This window comes from Stomoxys calcitrans, chromosome 3 (genome assembly GCF_963082655.1).
Source record: "Stomoxys calcitrans chromosome 3, idStoCalc2.1, whole genome shotgun sequence".
Taxonomy (NCBI): Eukaryota; Metazoa; Arthropoda; class Insecta; order Diptera; family Muscidae; genus Stomoxys; species Stomoxys calcitrans.
In genome coordinates, this window is record NC_081554.1 from 138,557,212 (window position 1) to 138,577,210 (window position 19,999).

General features: G+C 38.1%; 1 protein-coding gene across 3 annotated transcripts in view; it reads right to left on the reverse strand.

The window, feature by feature from the left end:
• LOC106090537 (dual oxidase maturation factor 1) overlaps window positions 1–19,999 on the reverse strand; it is a 273,000-nt gene that overhangs the window by 110,522 nt on the left and 142,479 nt on the right. For all 3 annotated transcript variants that reach the window (XM_059364202.1, XM_059364200.1, XM_059364201.1), the window contains one exon: window positions 1,008–1,065. In XM_059364202.1, coding sequence (XP_059220185.1) covers window positions 1,008–1,065 — 58 coding nt within the window. The remainder of the gene's footprint in view (window positions 1–1,007; window positions 1,066–19,999) is intronic.

Consider the following 19,999-nt stretch of genomic DNA (forward strand, 5'->3'; position numbering starts at 1 on the left):
ATACCCAAATCCTATTTTGGGGGTATAAAAACAAAATATTGAGGTATATTTACCAATTTCACAACGAGAGATGATTTTTGGAAATTTTCAATTTACAAAAAATGAAGGGTGGACCCCTCCAAAATAAAATCCTGGCTACGTCCCTGATGGCAGTAATATCAAAATATAGTCCGATCTAGACCAATGACTAGACAAATGAATGTTTCAAATTTCAGTGAAATCAGACAAAAATTGCGACCTTTATGAACATAAGACCTTTAATGGGCAGATCGGCCTAAATGGGAGCTATATCGAAATTTGGTTCGAAATGGCCCATTCACGAACTTAGTCTGCTCATGGAAAATATACGGATCTGTATTAAATTTCAGCTCAATATCTCAATTTTTGAAGGCTGTAACGTGATTGCAACAGACGGACAAACACACGGACATCGTTAAATCGTCTTCAAATTTTAGGACGATCAGAAATATATTGTAAGGTCAAAAATTGATATTTCGATTTGTTGCAAATGGAATGTCTAAATGAATATATCCTATGGTGGTGGAAATAAAAATAGGCACTATTGTATCATTAATCAATCATGTAAGACAAAATTCGGCCGGTGCTGCTTTATAATACCCCACACCTACCCTATAAATGCTAATCAGGCGATATTATTATACGGACGGTATTTGTTGCATCCTGTAATCGTGTCCTAAGGGCGCACTATCCCATTACTTTCATACTTTACTGGGATGTCAATATCTTAAGTACAAATAAACGTTGTTCTCTTGATATTAACGTAAATAGTAATAAAATTATTATTAGCTTTATTGTCTATTCTATAAAGGCAATCATATTAATATATATGAGTAATATTTTTTTTACTCGTATCGCAACTTTTAATAGTTTATTCACTTTCCTTTGTTGGTTAGTACTGTTTTATTCTCGATTCTTTAGCCTTCGTTTATTACTAAGCTACGGTTTTTCTAAACGTTTTGTTACGGTATCATTGATTTCATACTCACTTAAAATGACTAGTCCCACAAAAAGACTTAATGTGACGGTAGAGAATGTTGTGAATTTCTGCAATAAAAAGGAAAATCAGCATTAAAAAAGAAATAGAAAAAAGTAACACTTTTCCATAAAAATATTTTACTTGGATCTGTAAAGCAAAAAAAAAAGAAGCAAAATAATAAAAAAGAAAGTAATTGGTGTATAATGGCCGTAGTAAACAAAACAAAAAAGTTCGGCCGGGCCGAATCTTATATACCCTCCATCATTGATTTGTCGAGTTCTATGTGCGGTATATCTTTTTGGGCAAACAAAGAATATTGAATAAGAACTGTTTTGCTATTGGAGCTATAACAAGTTATAGTCCGATTAGGACCATAACTTAATGCTGAACATTGTAGAAGTCATTGTGTAATATTTCAGTTCATTCGGACAAGAATTGCGCCTTGTAGGGGCTCAATAAGCAAAATCGGGAGATAGGTTTATATGGGAGCTGTATCAAGAAAATGATTGACTCACACCATATTAGACAAGTATGTTGAAGGTCGTGAGAGAAACCGTTGTACAAAATTTCAGCCAAATCGGATAAGAATTGCGCCCTCTAGAGGCTCAAGAAATCAAGATCCCAGATCGGTTTATATGGCAGCTATATCAGGTTCTATACGGATTTACGCCATACTTAGCACAGTTATTGGAAGTCACAAAAAACACTTCATGCAAAATTTCAGCCAAATCTGATGAGAATTGCTCGCTCTATTGACTCAAGAAGTCAGGATCCAAGATCGGTTTATATGACAGCTATACCAGATTGTGAACCGATTTGAACCTTACTTAGTGCAGCTGTTGGAAGTGATACCAAAACACCACGTGCAAAACTTCAGTCAAATCGGACGAGAATTGCGTCCTCTAGAGGCTGAAGAAGTCAAGACCCAAGTTCGGTTTATATGGCAGCTATGGACCGATTTGGCCCATTTTCAATCCGACCTACACTTATAAACAGTATTTGTGCAAAATTTCAAGCGGCTAGCTTTATTACTTCAAAAGTTAGCGTGCCTTCGGCAAACAGACGAACGGACGGACAGACGGGTGGACATGGCAAGATCGACTTAAAATGACATGACGATCAAGAATATATTGGGTTGCCCAAAAAGTAATTTCGGATTTTTCATATAGTCGGCGTTGACAAATTTTTTCACAGCTTGTGACTCTTTAATTGCATTCTTTCTTCTGTCAGTTATCAGCTGTTACTTTTAGCTTGCTTTAGAAAAAAAGTGTAAAAAAAGTATATTTGATTAAAGCTCATTCTAAGTTTTATTAAAAATGCATTTACTTTCTTTTAAAAAATCCGCAATTACTTTTTGGGCAACCCAATATATACTTTATGGGGTCTCAGACGCATATTTCGAGGTGTTACAAACAGAATGAGGAAATAAGTATACCCCCAACCTATGGTGGAGGGTATAAAAAGATGAAAATTTTTGTAAATTTTTAAATAGTTGAGATATTCGCATGACATTTATTTTTATTGTGTGCATACGAAAAAGCCTTGAGTAAAATATCAGCACAAATAAAACTTTATAAAACCCTTTATTCTTAATGTCAGCGATATTGAGTAGTATATGTAACTTTTATGAGCTTAAGACCCTAAATCAGCAGATCGGTCTGTGCGGCTGCTATATTTAAATATGGTCTGATGTGGATCATATTCCGTCCATATAACGGTTGGCCTTGTGCATCTCACTGTTACAAATTTCAGGGAAGTCGGACAATTAATGAGGTTTTAATGGGCTTAAGACCCTAATTCGAAAGATCGGTCTATATGGCAGCTACTTGAAAAAAAAAAAAATAAAACGCGTGGGAAATCTCTCTATTTTGATGGTTATTGTACAACATTTTTCTCCATTGTTTAACCTTTGTATCTCCCGTGAAAAACGGGAGATACACATAATTGGGAGCTATATCAAAATTTGAACAGATATCTATAAAGTTTGCCAGTGATCAGAAGACTTATAAAGAAAATTTAAGAGGATCGAGTAACAAATGACTAAATTCTTGCGTATTAATCGAAATAGGACGAAAATATATATGGGAATCACCAACATAGCCAGGATTTCATTTCGGGTGGTGGGCCCATCCAACTTGTTTCCGAATCGAAAAATTCCGCAAATCCATCTGTAACTGTGAAATGGATCAAAATATTTCTAAATTTTTCGGAAATTTTTGGACGCTAGTCGCTCAAGGAACTGACCCAACGGCGATGACACTTGGTCATAAAGTGAGTGCTAAACTTTCTATTGCCTTCAAAAACACTATGTATGTCTTCAAAATATACATGTATGACCGGACGTCTTAGTTCCTTTATAGTACTGCTTAGATATGGGCTACTGAATCACTTTGCTAGAAATTTCGGCTAATTATACCCTCCACCATAAGATGGGGGGTATACTAATTTCGTCATTCTGTTTGTAACTACTCGAAATATTCGTCTGAGACCCCATATAGTATATATATTCTTGATTGTCGTGACATTTTATGTCGATCTAGCCATGTCCGTCCGTCCGTCTGTCGAAAGCACGCTAACTTCCGAAGAAGTAAAGCTAGCCGCTTAAAATTTTGCACAAATACTTCTTATTAGTGTAGGACGGTTGGTATTGCAAATGGGCCATATCGGTCCATGTTTTGATATAGCTGCCATATAAACCGATCTTGGGTCTTGACTTCTTGAGCCTCTGGAGTGCGCAATTCTTATCCGATTGGAATGAAATTTTGCACGACGTGCTTTGTTATGATATCCAACAACTGTGCCAAGTATGGTTCAAATCGGCTTATAACTTGATATAGCTGCCATATAAACCGATCTTGGGTCTTGACTTCTTGAGCCTCTAAAGTGCGCAATTCTTATCCGATTGGGATGAAATTTTGCACGACGTGTTTTGTTATGATATCCAACAACTGTGCCAAGTATGGTTTAAAACGGTCCATAACCTGATATATCTGCCATATAAACCGATCTTGGGTCTTGACTTCTTGAGCCTCTAGAGTGCGCAATTCTTATCCGATTGGAATGGAATTTTGCACGACGTGTTTTCTTATGATACCCAACAACTGTGATAAGTATGGTTCAAATCGGTCCATAACCTGATATAGCTGCCATATAAACCGATCTTGGGTCTTGACTTCTTGAGCCTCTAGAGGGCACAATTCTTATCCGATTTGAATGAATTTTTGCACGAAGTATTTCGTTATGACATCCAACAACTGTGCTAAGTATGGTTGAAATCGGTCCATAACCTGATATAGCTGTCATATAAACAGATCTGGGTATTTGACTTCTTGAGCTTCTACAGGGCCCAATTCCTACCCGATTTGGCTGAAATTTTGCATGACGTATTTTATTCTTACTTTCAACAACTGTGTCAAATAACGTTCAAATCGGTCCATAACCTGATATAGCTGCCATATAAACCGATCTGGGATCTTGACTTCTTGATCCCTAGAGATCGCAATTATTATCCGATATGCTTGAAATTTTGTACGACGGATCCTCTCATGACCATCAACATACGTGTTTATTATGATCTGAATCAGTCTATTGCCCGATACAGCTCCCTTATAAATCGTTCTCTCTATTTTACTTCTTGAGCCCCCAATAGGCGCAATTCTTATTCGAATTGGCTGACATTTTACACAGGTCTCCAACATATAATTTAATTGTGATCCGAACCGGACCATATCTTGATATCGTTTTAATAGCAGAGCAACTCTTTTCTTATATCCTTTTTTGCCTTAAAAGCGATGCCGGGAAAAGAACTTGACAAATGCGATCCATGGTGGAGGGTATATAAGATTCGGCCCGGCCGAACTTAGCACGCTTTAACTTGTTAACTTTAGTACTAAGATGAAGTTTTCTGTGTCCACCACCAAAGGTTGCGGGTATATTCATTTTGTCTTCCGTTTGCAACACATCGAAATATGAATTTTCGATCCTATAAAGTATACGTATCCATTTGCCTGTCAGTCTGTCTGTTGAAATCGCGCTATATTCTTTAAAAATAGAGCTATTAAGCTGAAACTTTGCACAGATTCCTCTTTGTCCATAGGCAGTTTAAATTTGAAGATGGGCTACATCGGACTATATCTTGATATAGACCCCATATAGACCGATCTACCGATTTAAGTTCTTAAGCCCATAAAAGTCACATTTATTATCCGATTTTGCTGAAATTTGAGACAGTGAGTTGTGTTAGACACTTTGAAATCCTTCTTCAGTTTGGCCTAGATTGGTTCAAATTTGGATATAGCTGCCATATAGTCCGATCTCTCGATTTAAGGTCTTGATCCCATAAAAGGTGCATATATTGTCCGATTTCGCTGAAATTTAGGAAAGTGAGCTGTGATAGGCACATCGTTGTCCTTCTTGAAGATGGCCCAGATCGGCCCAGATTTGGATATAACTGCCATATAGACCGATTTCTCGTTTTAAGATCTTGGCTCCATAAAAGGTGCATTTACTATCCGATTTCACTGAAATTTGACACACTGACTAAAGTTAGGTTTTTTATATTCTTTATCGTCTCCACATTCTGAGTCGATCTTCCCATGTCCATCCGTCCAAAATTTTGAAACTTTAAATTTTGCACAGATATTTAATATTGATGTAGATCGTTGGAGATTTCAAATGGACCGTATCGGTTCAGATTAGGATATAGCTCCGATATAAACCCATCTCCCGATTTGATTTCTTGAGCCCCTGAAAGCCTCAATTTTCATCCGATTTTGCTGAAATTTTGCATGCTGTGTTCTGTTACAATAACACCTATGTCAAGTACGGTTTAAATTGGTCTATAACCTGATATAACTCCCATATTAACCGATCTCCCGATTTTCTTCTTGAGCTCCTGGAAGTCGCAATTATTTTCCGATTTGGCTGAAATTTTGCATATAGTGATCTGCTATGACTTTTAACAACTGTGTCAAGTATAGTCCAAATCGGTCTATAACCTGATATAGCTCCCATATAAACCGATTTCCCAATTTGACTTCTTGAGCCCCTGGAAGCCGCAATTTTTGTCCGACGACTTCCAACAATTGTTTAAATTCCATGTAAACCAATATCTCGATCATCCTTGTTCGGTTCCTAGAGCTTTAGTTTTTACTGGTTTGACGGAAGTTTGGTATGTAGAAAAAAAGTATACCCTTCAACTAAATTTATTTTGCATTCATTTTTAGCAGAACCCATGGTGTTGTGTTTCCAAGATTTGCCCCGGCCGAACTTAACACATTTTTATACCCTCCACCATAAGATGGGGAGTATACTAATTTCGTCATTCTGTTTGTAACTACTCGAAATATTCGTCTGAGACCCCATAAAGTATATATATTCTTGATCGTCGTGACATTTTATGCCGATCTAGCCATGTCCGTCCGTCCGTCCGTCCGTCTGTCTGTCGAAAGCACGCTAACTTCCGGAGGAGTAAAGCTAGCCGCTTGAAATTTTGCACAAATACTTCTTATTAGTGTAGGTCGGTTGGTATTGTAAATGGGCCATATCGGTCCATGTTTTGATATAGCTGCCATATAAACCGATCTGGGGTCTTGACTTCTTGAGCCTCTAGAGTGCGCAATTCTTATCCGATTGGAATGAAATTTTGCATGACGTGTTTTGCTATGATATCCAACAACTGTGCCAAGTATGGTTCAAATCGGTTCATAACCTGATATAGCTGCCATATAAACTGATCTTGGGTCTTGACTTCTTGACCCTCTAGAGGGCGCAATTCTTATCCGATCAGAATGAAATTTTGCACGACGTGTTTTGTTATGATATCCAACAACTGTGCCAAGTATGGTTCAAATCGGTTCATAACCTTATAAAGCTGTCATATAAACCGATCTTGGGTCTTGACTTCTTGAGGCTCTAGAGGGCTCAATACTTATCCAATTTGAATGAATTTTGGCACGTAGTGTTTTGTTACGATATCCAACAACTGTGCCAAATATGGTTCAAATCGGTCCATAACCTGATATAGCTGCCATATAAACCGATCTTGGGTCTTGACTTCTTGAGCCTCTAGAGTGCGCAATTCTTATCCGATTGAAATGAAATTTTGCACGACGTGTTTTCTTATTATATCCAACAACAGTGCCAAGTATGGTTCAAATCGGTTCATAACCTGATATAGCTACCATATAAACTGATCTTGGGTCTTGACTTCTTGACCCTCTAGAGGGCGCAATTCTTATCCGATTGGAATGGAATTTCGCACGACGTGTTTTGTTATGATACCCAACAACTGTGCCAAGTATGGTTCAAATCGGTTTATAACCTGATATAGCTGTCATATAAACAGATCTGGGAATTTGATTTCTTGAGCTTCTAGAGGGCGCAATTCCTATCCGATTTGGCTGAAATTTTGCATGACGTATTTTATTTTTACTTTCAACAACTGTGTCAAATAAGGTTCAAATCGGTTCATAACCTGATATAGCTGCCTGTTCATAAAAATATGAACACAATCTATACATTAGAATAATCTTAAGGTGGAGTAATAAAATATCTTAAGCATACTTTTCTTATCAAAATAGTTCAGGTCATTAGGATCATTTATCCCTACTCTTTCAATAGAGATTGTTTATCTCTTTACAGTTTATGGTTTCTTAATGCATATCTAATGTAGCCATAAAGTAAATGAGTTTACAAGCGATAATTGTTTAGGGTTTTCCTGCCGCGCATATGGAAGACGCTTAGGTAGTTTATGACCGGCTTATCACTTAAAAGGGACGCTGTAATTAGGTACTGTTGTTATTCGTCTAATAAGGAAGATAAGATTGTTCGCTTAGTGTAGTTTAAGAATTAGTTGGTAAGATAGTATATAAACAGGATTGAATGGCATAATAAATTAGAATTGAAAATACAGCCAAACCGTACGGGTGTTTTCATTTTTCAGCTTAAACATTGGTTAGCTTAACATTGGTCCTTCGAATATGGAAAACTTGCAGCGGAAAAATGCGCAGTTAAGCACGACTAGGCGATTACCAAGTATACTGGGAAATCCCACAATGATGATGATTATGTTGGTAAACATTTGTATGTTGATGCCGACTAAAGCTACGTTTGTGCACGAGCTGAACAGTTCCACGGCAATGTACTTGGATCCGATATCACAGACCCATATGTCATCATCTTCATGGAATATGGTCATATATTTCGAAATGCGAAGTTATTTGGATGCTTTGGAGCTTGCAGCAAGATTACTGGACAAATCAAAAGAAATATGTCCGAGACTCCAAACATTTCAAGATCAGTGCTGGTCAGTTATAAGGAACATGGAATACAAAATAAGTAAAATAAAGGCGAATAATCGTTTATTCATGAAAGAAGATAGACGCCAGAAAAGAGGAGCTCCATTGAAGTTCGTAGGCTCTTTTCAACATTGGGTTTTCGGAGTGATGGACGACGAAGATCGCGTGGCAATGGAAAACAACGTGAGAAACCTATTAGCGAACCAGCATGATCTTAAAGAACTAGAAAGGAAGCAGACATCTGTAGTTGATGCTACGGTCAATCTGCTAAAGAGAACGACAGATGAAGTCAATTCGCACTTTACGGAAATGAAGTGCAAAATTGAGAACATAAGCGCCACAATGAACGAGAATTATTACGTTTATAGAGAATCAATTCGGTTCTTTATAATCACCAAAGAAATACACGAGAGTATCACAGAATGTGACGAGGCGCAGAAAGAGGTCATCGACGTATTGTTGGAAGTGAACAATGGTCACTTTCACCCCGTGCTCATGAGTCCCAGTCAACTGCAGTCTGAGATAATAAGAATACGTAATGCTCTACCAGAGAAGTATGTTTTACCCGGTAAAAGCACTGGTGCAGAACTGAAGGAGGTGTTGCATTTAATGAGAGGTCATGGGATGTTTGTAGGCACTCAGTTGGTAATCGACTTGAAAATACCTCTTTTCAATAGGCAGTCATCGCAACTATACAGAGTTATTCCGATACCGTTTGAACGAAATAATGTCGTCATGATAGCGAGGACAAAAGCACCGTATATAGTGTACAATTTCGAATTGGATTCATTTCACTATCTAACGCAAGCCATGTTGAACGAGTGTAAAGGCACCTTGGATGATGAAATTGTTTGCGAAGAAAATTTTCCGTGGAGAGATGCGTCTACAAATGATTGCGAGTTAGCTCCTCTGAGGCCACACATAAACTTGAAGTGCACTTACGATGAAGTAGAAAACAGTCCATATTTTATACAGCTCAAACGCAAGGCAAACTGGTTATTCAAGATATTTGCTAACACAACAGCTCACGTGAAATGTTCGGACAAACAGCAAACCCTAATGGAGCTTCCACAGCAAGGTATTTTAGTCCTAGAGCCAGACTGTGCGGCAAGGATAGACCAAATCACATTGGTGGCGGTCCATCAGCAAAAGGATGAGATATCTTCCAAATTTCCCTCAGTTCTTTTGAAGGATGTGAGTCCGGCTGAAAGAGAAATCATAAAACCCCTTGGAAATGTACTGGTCAATCATCACGAAGAGATCAACCAACTGAAGAAGGTCGTGGACAATTTAAAGAAGGAAGGAATAAAATTAAGAGGCTTAGAGTTCCATCATTGGTCCGGTCATTTGGCATTTATTTTAGTTATAATAATATCAATAATTCTAATAATTCTATGCATGCAGAGTCAATATAAGCCAGCCATTTCAACATTGTGGAATTGATTATGCGGGTCCGATTCAACTAAGATGCTCCAAAACTAGGGGAACGAAAGCCATGAAAGGCTATGTTGCTGTTTTTGTTTGTATGGTGACTAAAGCTATTCATTTGGAAGCAGTGAGCGAGCTTACTACGGATGCATTTCTAGCAGCTCTTAGACGATTCTTTGCTAGGAGAGGCAAATCAAGCGACATCTATTCGGATAACGGAACGAATTTCGTTGGGGCGTCAAAACAGCTTGAAAAAGATTATGTAGAAGCCATAAAAAATAACTTTAAAGTAGCGCCGATCTTGGAAAATGAACAAGTAAAATGGCATTTTATTCCCCCGGCAGCTCCTCACTTCGGAGGAATATGGGAAGCAGCTGTTAAGTCAATGAAGCATCACCTGAAAAGAATTATTGGAGACACGAAGTTAACATATGAAGAAGTGAGCACAGTGCTGTCTCAGATTGAAGCGGTTCTAAATTCAAGGCCTTTACACGAACTCAGTAGCAGCACGGAAGATGTCGACACAATAACACCAGGCCACTTCTTAATTGGGCGACCATTGTTAGAAGCTCCGGCGAAAAGCGATGAAGGAGACTTGGGATGCGTTAACCGGTGGAAATTAATACAACGAATAAAAAATCATTTTTGGAGAAAGTGGAAGGAAGAATATTTAACATCCTTGCAAAATCGAACAAAATGGAGAAAGAAAGAGCGGAATTTAGAGGTTGGACAAATGGTGATACTACGAAATGAGGATACTCACCCAGCTCGGTGGCCACTAGCAAAAGTCACAGAAGTACATACGGGCAAAGATGGAGTGGTAAGAGTGGTGACGGTTAAGACACAAAGTGGGGAATTGAAGAGACCGGTCCATAAGTTATGCCCGCTAGAGCACGAAGATGAAAGATTGGAGGAGAAGAATATGGAAAACTTGCAGCGGAAAAATGCGCAGTTAAGCACGACTAGGCGATTACCAAGTATACTGGGAAATCCCACAATGATGATGATTATGTTGGTAAACATTTGTATGTTGATGCCGACTAAAGCTACGTTTGTGCACGAGCTGAACAGTTCCACGGCAATGTACTTGGATCCGATATCACAGACCCATATGTCATCATCTTCATGGAATATGGTCATATATTTCGAAATGCGAAGTTATTTGGATGCTTTGGAGCTTGCAGCAAGATTACTGGACAAATCAAAAGAAATATGTCCGAGACTCCAAACATTTCAAGATCAGTGCTGGTCAGTTATAAGGAACATGGAATACAAAATAAGTAAAATAAAGGCGAATAATCGTTTATTCATGAAAGAAGATAGACGCCAGAAAAGAGGAGCTCCATTGAAGTTCGTAGGCTCTTTTCAACATTGGGTTTTCGGAGTGATGGACGACGAAGATCGCGTGGCAATGGAAAACAACGTGAGAAACCTATTAGCGAACCAGCATGATCTTAAAGAACTAGAAAGGAAGCAGACATCTGTAGTTGATGCTACGGTCAATCTGCTAAAGAGAACGACAGATGAAGTCAATTCGCACTTTACGGAAATGAAGTGCAAAATTGAGAACATAAGCGCCACAATGAACGAGAATTATTACGTTTATAGAGAATCAATTCGGTTCTTTATAATCACCAAAGAAATACACGAGAGTATCACAGAATGTGACGAGGCGCAGAAAGAGGTCATCGACGTATTGTTGGAAGTGAACAATGGTCACTTTCACCCCGTGCTCATGAGTCCCAGTCAACTGCAGTCTGAGATAATAAGAATACGTAATGCTCTACCAGAGAAGTATGTTTTACCCGGTAAAAGCACTGGTGCAGAACTGAAGGAGGTGTTGCATTTAATGAGAGGTCATGGGATGTTTGTAGGCACTCAGTTGGTAATCGACTTGAAAATACCTCTTTTCAATAGGCAGTCATCGCAACTATACAGAGTTATTCCGATACCGTTTGAACGAAATAATGTCGTCATGATAGCGAGGACAAAAGCACCGTATATAGTGTACAATTTCGAATTGGATTCATTTCACTATCTAACGCAAGCCATGTTGAACGAGTGTAAAGGCACCTTGGATGATGAAATTGTTTGCGAAGAAAATTTTCCGTGGAGAGATGCGTCTACAAATGATTGCGAGTTAGCTCCTCTGAGGCCACACATAAACTTGAAGTGCACTTACGATGAAGTAGAAAACAGTCCATATTTTATACAGCTCAAACGCAAGGCAAACTGGTTATTCAAGATATTTGCTAACACAACAGCTCACGTGAAATGTTCGGACAAACAGCAAACCCTAATGGAGCTTCCACAGCAAGGTATTTTAGTCCTAGAGCCAGACTGTGCGGCAAGGATAGACCAAATCACATTGGTGGCGGTCCATCAGCAAAAGGATGAGATATCTTCCAAATTTCCCTCAGTTCTTTTGAAGGATGTGAGTCCGGCTGAAAGAGAAATCATAAAACCCCTTGGAAATGTACTGGTCAATCATCACGAAGAGATCAACCAACTGAAGAAGGTCGTGGACAATTTAAAGAAGGAAGGAATAAAATTAAGAGGCTTAGAGTTCCATCATTGGTCCGGTCATTTGGCATTTATTTTAGTTATAATAATATCAATAATTCTAATAATTCTATGCATAAGAGGAAAGATAAGGAAGAGGCGCATAGCTGCAATTCAGTTCCCAGGGGTGCCAACGGTCTAGAATGTTTATTTGCCGGCCGGGAGAATGTTCATAAAAATATGAACACAATCTATACATTAGAATAATCTTAAGGTGGAGTAATAAAATATCTTAAGCATACTTTTCTTATCAAAATAGTTCAGGTCATTAGGATCATTTATCCCTACTCTTTCAATAGAGATTGTTTATCTCTTTACAGTTTATGGTTTCTTAATGCATATCTAATGTAGCCATAAAGTAAATGAGTTTACAAGCGATAATTGTTTAGGGTTTTCCTGCCGCGCATATGGAAGACGCTTAGGTAGTTTATGACCGGCTTATCACTTAAAAGGGACGCTGTAATTAGGTACTGTTGTTATTCGTCTAATAAGGAAGATAAGATTGTTCGCTTAGTGTAGTTTAAGAATTAGTTGGTAAGATAGTATATAAACAGGATTGAATGGCATAATAAATTAGAATTGAAAATACAGCCAAACCGTACGGGTGTTTTCATTTTTCAGCTTAAACATTGGTTAGCTTAACACTGCCTTATAAACCGATCTGGGATCTTGACTTTTTGACCCCTAGAGGTCGCAATTATTATCCGATATGCCTGAAATTTTGTACGATGGGTCCTCTCATGACCATCAACAAACGTGTTTATTATGGTCTGAATCGGTCTATAGCCCGATACAGATCCCATATAAATCGTTCTCTCTATTTTACTTCGTGAGCCCCAATGGGCGCAATTCTTATTCGAATTGGCTGAAATTTTACACAGGTCTCCAACATATAATTTAATTGCGGTCCGAACCGGACCATATCTTGATATCGTTTTAATAGCAGAGCAACTCTTTTCTTATATCCTTTTTTGCCTAAGAAGAGATGCCGGGAAAAGAACTCGAGAAATGCGATCCATGGTGGGGGGTATATAAGATTCGGCCCGGCCGAACTTAGCACGCTTTTACTTGTTACTATTTATTTTTTTTTTAAATATTCCAAAAAATTTTATTTTGCGATTATTTTAATTTAATCTCAAATTGGTTTTATTATTTCAAAAGGATGTTGTTCAAATTTAAACAATCGATTTTAAATGCAGATATGCAAAAAATGCAAATGCAAAAAACAGTTTTAACTATTTTTACGAAAAGCAATCTATATTTTGCTCAAATGCTCTTGCACTTTTTTCGGTCTTAAAATCTTATTGAGATGCCATTGCAGCATATTGTCTGGCTTTACACTATTGTTTAATACTTTCTATATTAAAAAAATAGTATAGCAAAAACATTTAAGACCAAAAAAAGAAAGCGCAAACAGACAAACCAAACGAAAGGCACGTCGCATTTGGTGTAGGTCACTGCCTATACACAAAACAGCAGAATCAACCGTTGGGCGATCGCCGTGCGAAGAACAAAAGAGTTTTGCCAAAGATGTTTGTGTTTGTTGCTATTAGCTTCGTTGGATAAGTTGGAGTTGAATAAGGGAAGTAAGATTTGATTTGATTTCTATTGCGCTTGTGAATCAAGTCGTCTTAAAGAGCCCTATTCAAATTCAGATGTGTGCTTTACAATCTACTCTAGTTGGAATGGTTGTAAAGCACCATGATCCATTTGACATCGCCCGCTGAAGATATTTCTTGGTCGAAATTGAAATCGCGATACGAATAGCCAGTCAAATATTTCTAGCAACAACACAAAACAATATCCAGCAATGGAATGTCAATAAAAAAGTTTCTTTGGAATTTTAACTTTAAAAAACAATTTTATTGAAAAATTTAATTTGAAATTTCATTTTGTCTTTAGAAAACTTTCATTGAAATTTTGTCTGTAGAAAAAATTTCATTTCCCGTGCCCCCTGGCTACGTCGGTGATGGGAGCGATATCTAAATATGAACCGATTTCAACTGAAATCGGCACACTAGTAAAAGTCATAAAAGAAGACATTGTGTAAAAGTTAAAGAAAACCTGTTAAAAAATACGCTAACAAAATTTCGACCTGTATTTTAAGTTAAGTGGTATTATAAGTTAACATGGACTACGAGTCACAAAGTGATTCTGAGTCGATTGGCACACTTTTCAGTGGGTCATTCTCTCTTCTTTCTGGGTGTTACAAGCAATTGCATTAAGTAGAGGTGTATAATAGTATAAAATGTTTCGGTATAAAAATGTTTCGCTTGTAGTAAAGAAGGTTTTTGCAGGAGAAGGTCATGCGTTTGGTTGTCTTATATCTTGCGTCTCTTCTGTTTATCAGAGAGTGTAGCTCAAAAAAGACTCATTTTTGGTTTTTTCATTGAGTAAACCTCAGTCAGCTAGCATTCAATATTGGTAGGATCGCGATCGTGAGCGGAAGAAATTTAAGATTTAGAGCATACTTGGCTTTGTTGTTGGAAGTCAGACAAAACACTTGTATGTGCAAAACTTTAACCAAATCGTAAAATAATTGCACACCCTAAGCGTTAAAAAAGTCAAGATCCGAGATCGGTTTATATGGCAGCTTCATCAAAACATAGACCCATATGGCTCATTTACAATCCAAACTGACCTACGCTTATAGAAAGTATAAGTGCAAAATTACAAGCGCCTAGCTTTATTCCTGCGACAGTTAATGTGCTTTCTACAGACGGACGGACATTGATAAATCGTCTTATAATGTCAAGGCGATCAAGAATATACATACATTGGATCTCAGATCAATGTTTCGAAGTGTTACAAACGGAATGACGAAATAACTATGCTATGGTGGAGGGTGTGAAAACAAAAAACGTTATTTTTAAAGTTAGGCCGAAAATGTGTTGCTGTAAAGTATTGACTTGTTTCCTTGAACGAGATTTCGTCTGGCACCACACTAATTTCATTGGTAGGATCTGTCAAGCTGGACAGATGCCATTTTCTCATCTGCGAATCACTGAAAACCATACGGTTTGCAGCCGGAAAATATCCAATTTTATAAATTTTTTCAAGACCGAAAAAATTTAGCGCAAAACGTGTAAATGAACGGAACGGCATGCCGCATTCAGTGTAGGCTGCAAACCCAACGGCGGAGTTCATTCTTCCACAAGCTTGCTTAGCACATTGCACCTTCCATTCCATTTCAATGGGGTGAGCCAGAAATTCAGGCCTTATCGTTGATTTCCTAAAAAAGGGTCTACGGGATCTAGGAAACCGGCCAATCCTTTTTCTACAACACATTTTCTGCCTAACTTTAAAAATATTTTTTTTTTATACAAACCACCGAAGGATGAGGGTATATTCATTTTGTCATTCCGTTTGCAACACATCGAAATATCCATTTGTGACCCTATAGAGCATACATATTCTTGATCGTCGTGAAAATCTTAGCGCTACAGTCTTTAAAAATAGAGTTATTGAGCTGAAACTTTGCACAGATTCCTTTTTGTTTATAGGCAGGTTAAGTACGAAGATGGGCTTTATCGGACTATATCTTGATATAACCCCCATATAGACCGATCTGCCGATTTTAGTTATTAGGCCCTTAAAGCCACATTTATTATCCGATTTCACTAAAATTTGGGACAGTAAGAATATAGCTGGCATATAAACCGATCTCTCGATTTAAGTCTTGGGCCCGTAAATAGCTCATTCAACATGTCGCATGTGTCCAGATTTGGATATAGCAGAGCTACTACACCAATCTCCCGATTTAACGTTTTAGGACCATAAAAGGTGAAATTATTGACTGATTTTGCTGAGGTACAATAAATTGCGTAAGTCCCGTTGAAATTCATACCGAGTATGTTAAAATCAGTATACTTTTCGATATAACGGCCGAAATGACCGATCTCTGAATTTAATGGTCCCATAACAGACGTATTAATTGTCCGATTTCGCTAAAATTTGGTATTTGTATTTGGTGAGTTGTGTTATGCTCGTCGACATCCCTGTTTTATATGGTCTGATCGGTTCAGCACGAAATTTAGCACAATGAGTTTTGTTAGGCCCTTAAACATTCGTACAAGTATGATCAAGATCGGTCTATATTTGGATATATGTAGTTGTCATATACAGTCTCCCGATGTAAATGCTTGAAACAGTGAGCAGTGTTAGGCTTTCGATATTCTTGTTCAATATAGTTCTGATGTATTTGGATATAGGATATATATGTCATATATATATACGAACTCCAGATTTAAGTTCTTAGGCCCATAAAAGCTGAATTGTCTTAGCCGATGAATTTGGTATTTTTTACCGTATTACGACTAAAGGTGGTTAATATATGAGAAATGAGTAAAAATCATCAAGATCGCGGTCTTTATGTGAATTTAATCTTCCTATATTTCCCGATATTTCACAATCACATTGAATTGCATACTCATGAGTTACATTGTTAAAAAAATACAAACCGCACAAAAACTTAAATCCATAGTAGTTGTACTACTACTACTTTCTGCCGAACTTAATGCTTTTTACCTTGTAGTTTTTATACTCACCACCAAAGGATGGGGGTATATTTATTTTTTCATTCCGTTTGCAACACATCGAAATATCCATTTGCGACTCTATAGAGTATATATATTCTTGATCAGCGTAAACATCTAAGACGACCTAGCCATGTCCGTCCGTCTGTCTGTTGATATCAGGCCTCAGTCTTTACAAATAGAGATATTTAGCTGAAACTTTGCACAGATTCTTTTTTGTCCATAATTTAGAAGACGGGCTATATCGGTCTTAGGCCCATAAAAGCCACATTTATTATCCGATTTTTCTGAAATTTAGGACAGTGAGTTGTGTTAGGCCAGTCGGCAGCCCACTTCAATTTGCCCCAGATCGGTCCAGATTCGGATATAGGTTCCATATAGACCGATCTCTCGATTTATGGTCTTGGGCTGATAAAAGACGCATTTATTGTCCGATTTGGCCGAAATTTGGGAAGGTTAGTTGTGTAAGGTCCTTTAGCATTTATTTTAAATTGGAACAGATAGGTCCAGATTTGGATATAGCTGCGACCGATCTCTCGATATAATGTTTGGGGCCCATAAAAGGAGCATTTATTGTCCGATTTCGCTGAAATTTGGGATAGTAAGTTGAGTTAGGCTCTTCACAACTTTCTGCAATTTGGCCCAGATCGGTCCAGAGTTGGATATAGATCAACGGATTATGACAAAAGGTGGATTAAATATATACCCGAGGTGGTAGGTATCCAAAGTTCGGCCTGGCCGAACTTAACGCCGTTTTACTTGTTCTATTTGTAATAGAAACAGAGAACCCTACTGTCTGCAGCCGGACAATATTCGATTGTATCAATATTTCAAGTCCGAATAAATTTAGCCCAAAATGTGTGAGTTTAAGTAAAGGCAGAAAAAATTTTGTATTTAAAATTCCACAACAAAAAACCTCGCGCCATGCTGAAGGCAACACGAAATTTTATAGCGCATAGATTATATGCCAATATTTTGCGCCATAAACAAATATCCATCCCTTGTATTGTCACAAATTTTTGGCTTGATGCGAATGATCCTAAGACTCTCACTGATAGGAAGAGAGATTCCCTAAATTGGGCTCGGGAATTCGCTGCACAGGCTACCCCAAAGACTACACGTCTAGATTCGGAAACTCCACCGCAGTCAGCCACAAAGAGCCTTTGCTAATGTCGCTAGGGACAGTTTGGTGATGGCAGTTGTCGGCAAGAGAGAAGAACAGGCCTGCATACCTAGTAATAATTGGAGTGGGAGAGTCAATGGACTGTCATCAGTATACTCCGATGTTCTTGCGGAATTTCCTGGGTCTCCTCCAGTTTGTGACGATGCAGGCTGTTATCAAGGCTGATACAAACTAATTGCCTTCGGCGATCAACGCTCAATTGAAATGTATCGTTGTGCGCTAAGAAAGATTGGTGAGATCCGGCCAGGTGCAGCACTAGACTCAGTCAAGAAGGAAGATATTCCTTCTCGACCAATGGCGTATGCTTGGATACCAAGGATTCCCTCAGATCCTGAAGCGATACTTGGAGATTAAGAAAATGTAACTTGTAATTTATTTATTTACACCCGCACAACAAGAATATAAAATTCTTATAATTAAAGTGCGGGTAATATCTCTAACAATTGTACATAGTAAACACTCAAAACTAAGAATCTATAGCTATACAATACATCACAGATTTTTAATGAATAACTTACTAACGGAAAAAGCTAACATTTGTGGCTTTGTAGATTTGAACTTAAAAGAAAAAAAACAAAAGTGAATTTATCAATTAAAGAGGAATTAATAGACTTAGTTGATCCGAAAAAAAGAAATTTAGGTAAGTATAAAAAAATAAAAATAAATATATAAATGAGTCTTAACATTCATCAACTTAATGCTGTAAAATGTTTCCAAAGTCTGGTTTTAAATGTTGCCGAGTTACTGAGTAATTGCAGATCGTTAGAAAGTGAATTCCAGAGATTCAGAAACAAGCCTCCGATACATTTTGGGAATGATTTTTTTTTTAGATATTGTGGTACCTGCGTGTAGATTAGTTTATGCAGGAAAGTAAGCGATCTTAGGAACAACAAGTGCTGTAAGGAGACGCCATACAGAGATAAAGAGTATTCAGAGATGGAATCGCGCCGTCTCAAGCCAAATACATAATGAGTAACGCTATTAAAAAAGGTGTTTAGTTTACGTCTACTTACCGAGTCGCAATTAGCAAACAACTCACAGCCGTAGAGAATGCCAGGAACAAGATAAGTCTTTGCCGAGAGACACCTAACCCGCAGCGGAGGAACCGACTGAGTGGACCAGAGAGCACGCAATTTTGAATATCCCTGACCAACGACAGAGTCGATATGATTACTCCAAGTCAAAGTGCTGTTTATAATAACGCCCAAGTTCTTTGCATGAGGAACGATTTCCAATCTAGAGTCGTTAATGAATATACCGACATCACATGAAAAACGAGACAGCCTGTTTCTGATAACCACACACTTGGACTTTACAGGGTTGAGACATAGGCCATTGGCTTTCGCCCACGTACTGACTCTTGACAGATCATGATTAAGCAGACGTATGTTTTCAGCAATCGCATCCCTCGGACTGCCGATATATATTTGTACATCGTCAGCGTACATATGTACCTCACAATAAGACAATTGACACGCCAAGGCGTTACTGTACAATGAAAAGGGAAGAGGACCCAGAATTGATCCCTGGGGAACACCTTTTAAAACAAGCAGGGGTGCCGATAGAGAAGACTTATAACTGACGGACTGAGTGTGGTGTGACAAGTACGTCAAAATAAGACGAACGGACGTAGAACAAAAATTGTAAAGATGTCTCATCTTATCACATAACAAGGAATGATCCACAGTGTCAAATGCCTTAGATTGGTAAGAAGAACTAGGAAATTTATCTTGTCATTCTCCAAATTGGCCCTGATCTAATCCCAATCTTTCAACCACCGACTGGAAGATTGGATGAGGCTGATGGTGAACGGGACATGCAGAATTCTGAAGGGGCAGTATCCTACAGATTTAACATGTTGAAACTGAAGGTCTATAGACGCGATGGTGTTGGGGAATCGGGAGGCGACTCAGCAGTTGTTGCTGAACACTTGCCTGAGGAACTACCACCACATCGCTAAAGTCTGGCGGATTGCAGGAAATAAAAATCACCCTGC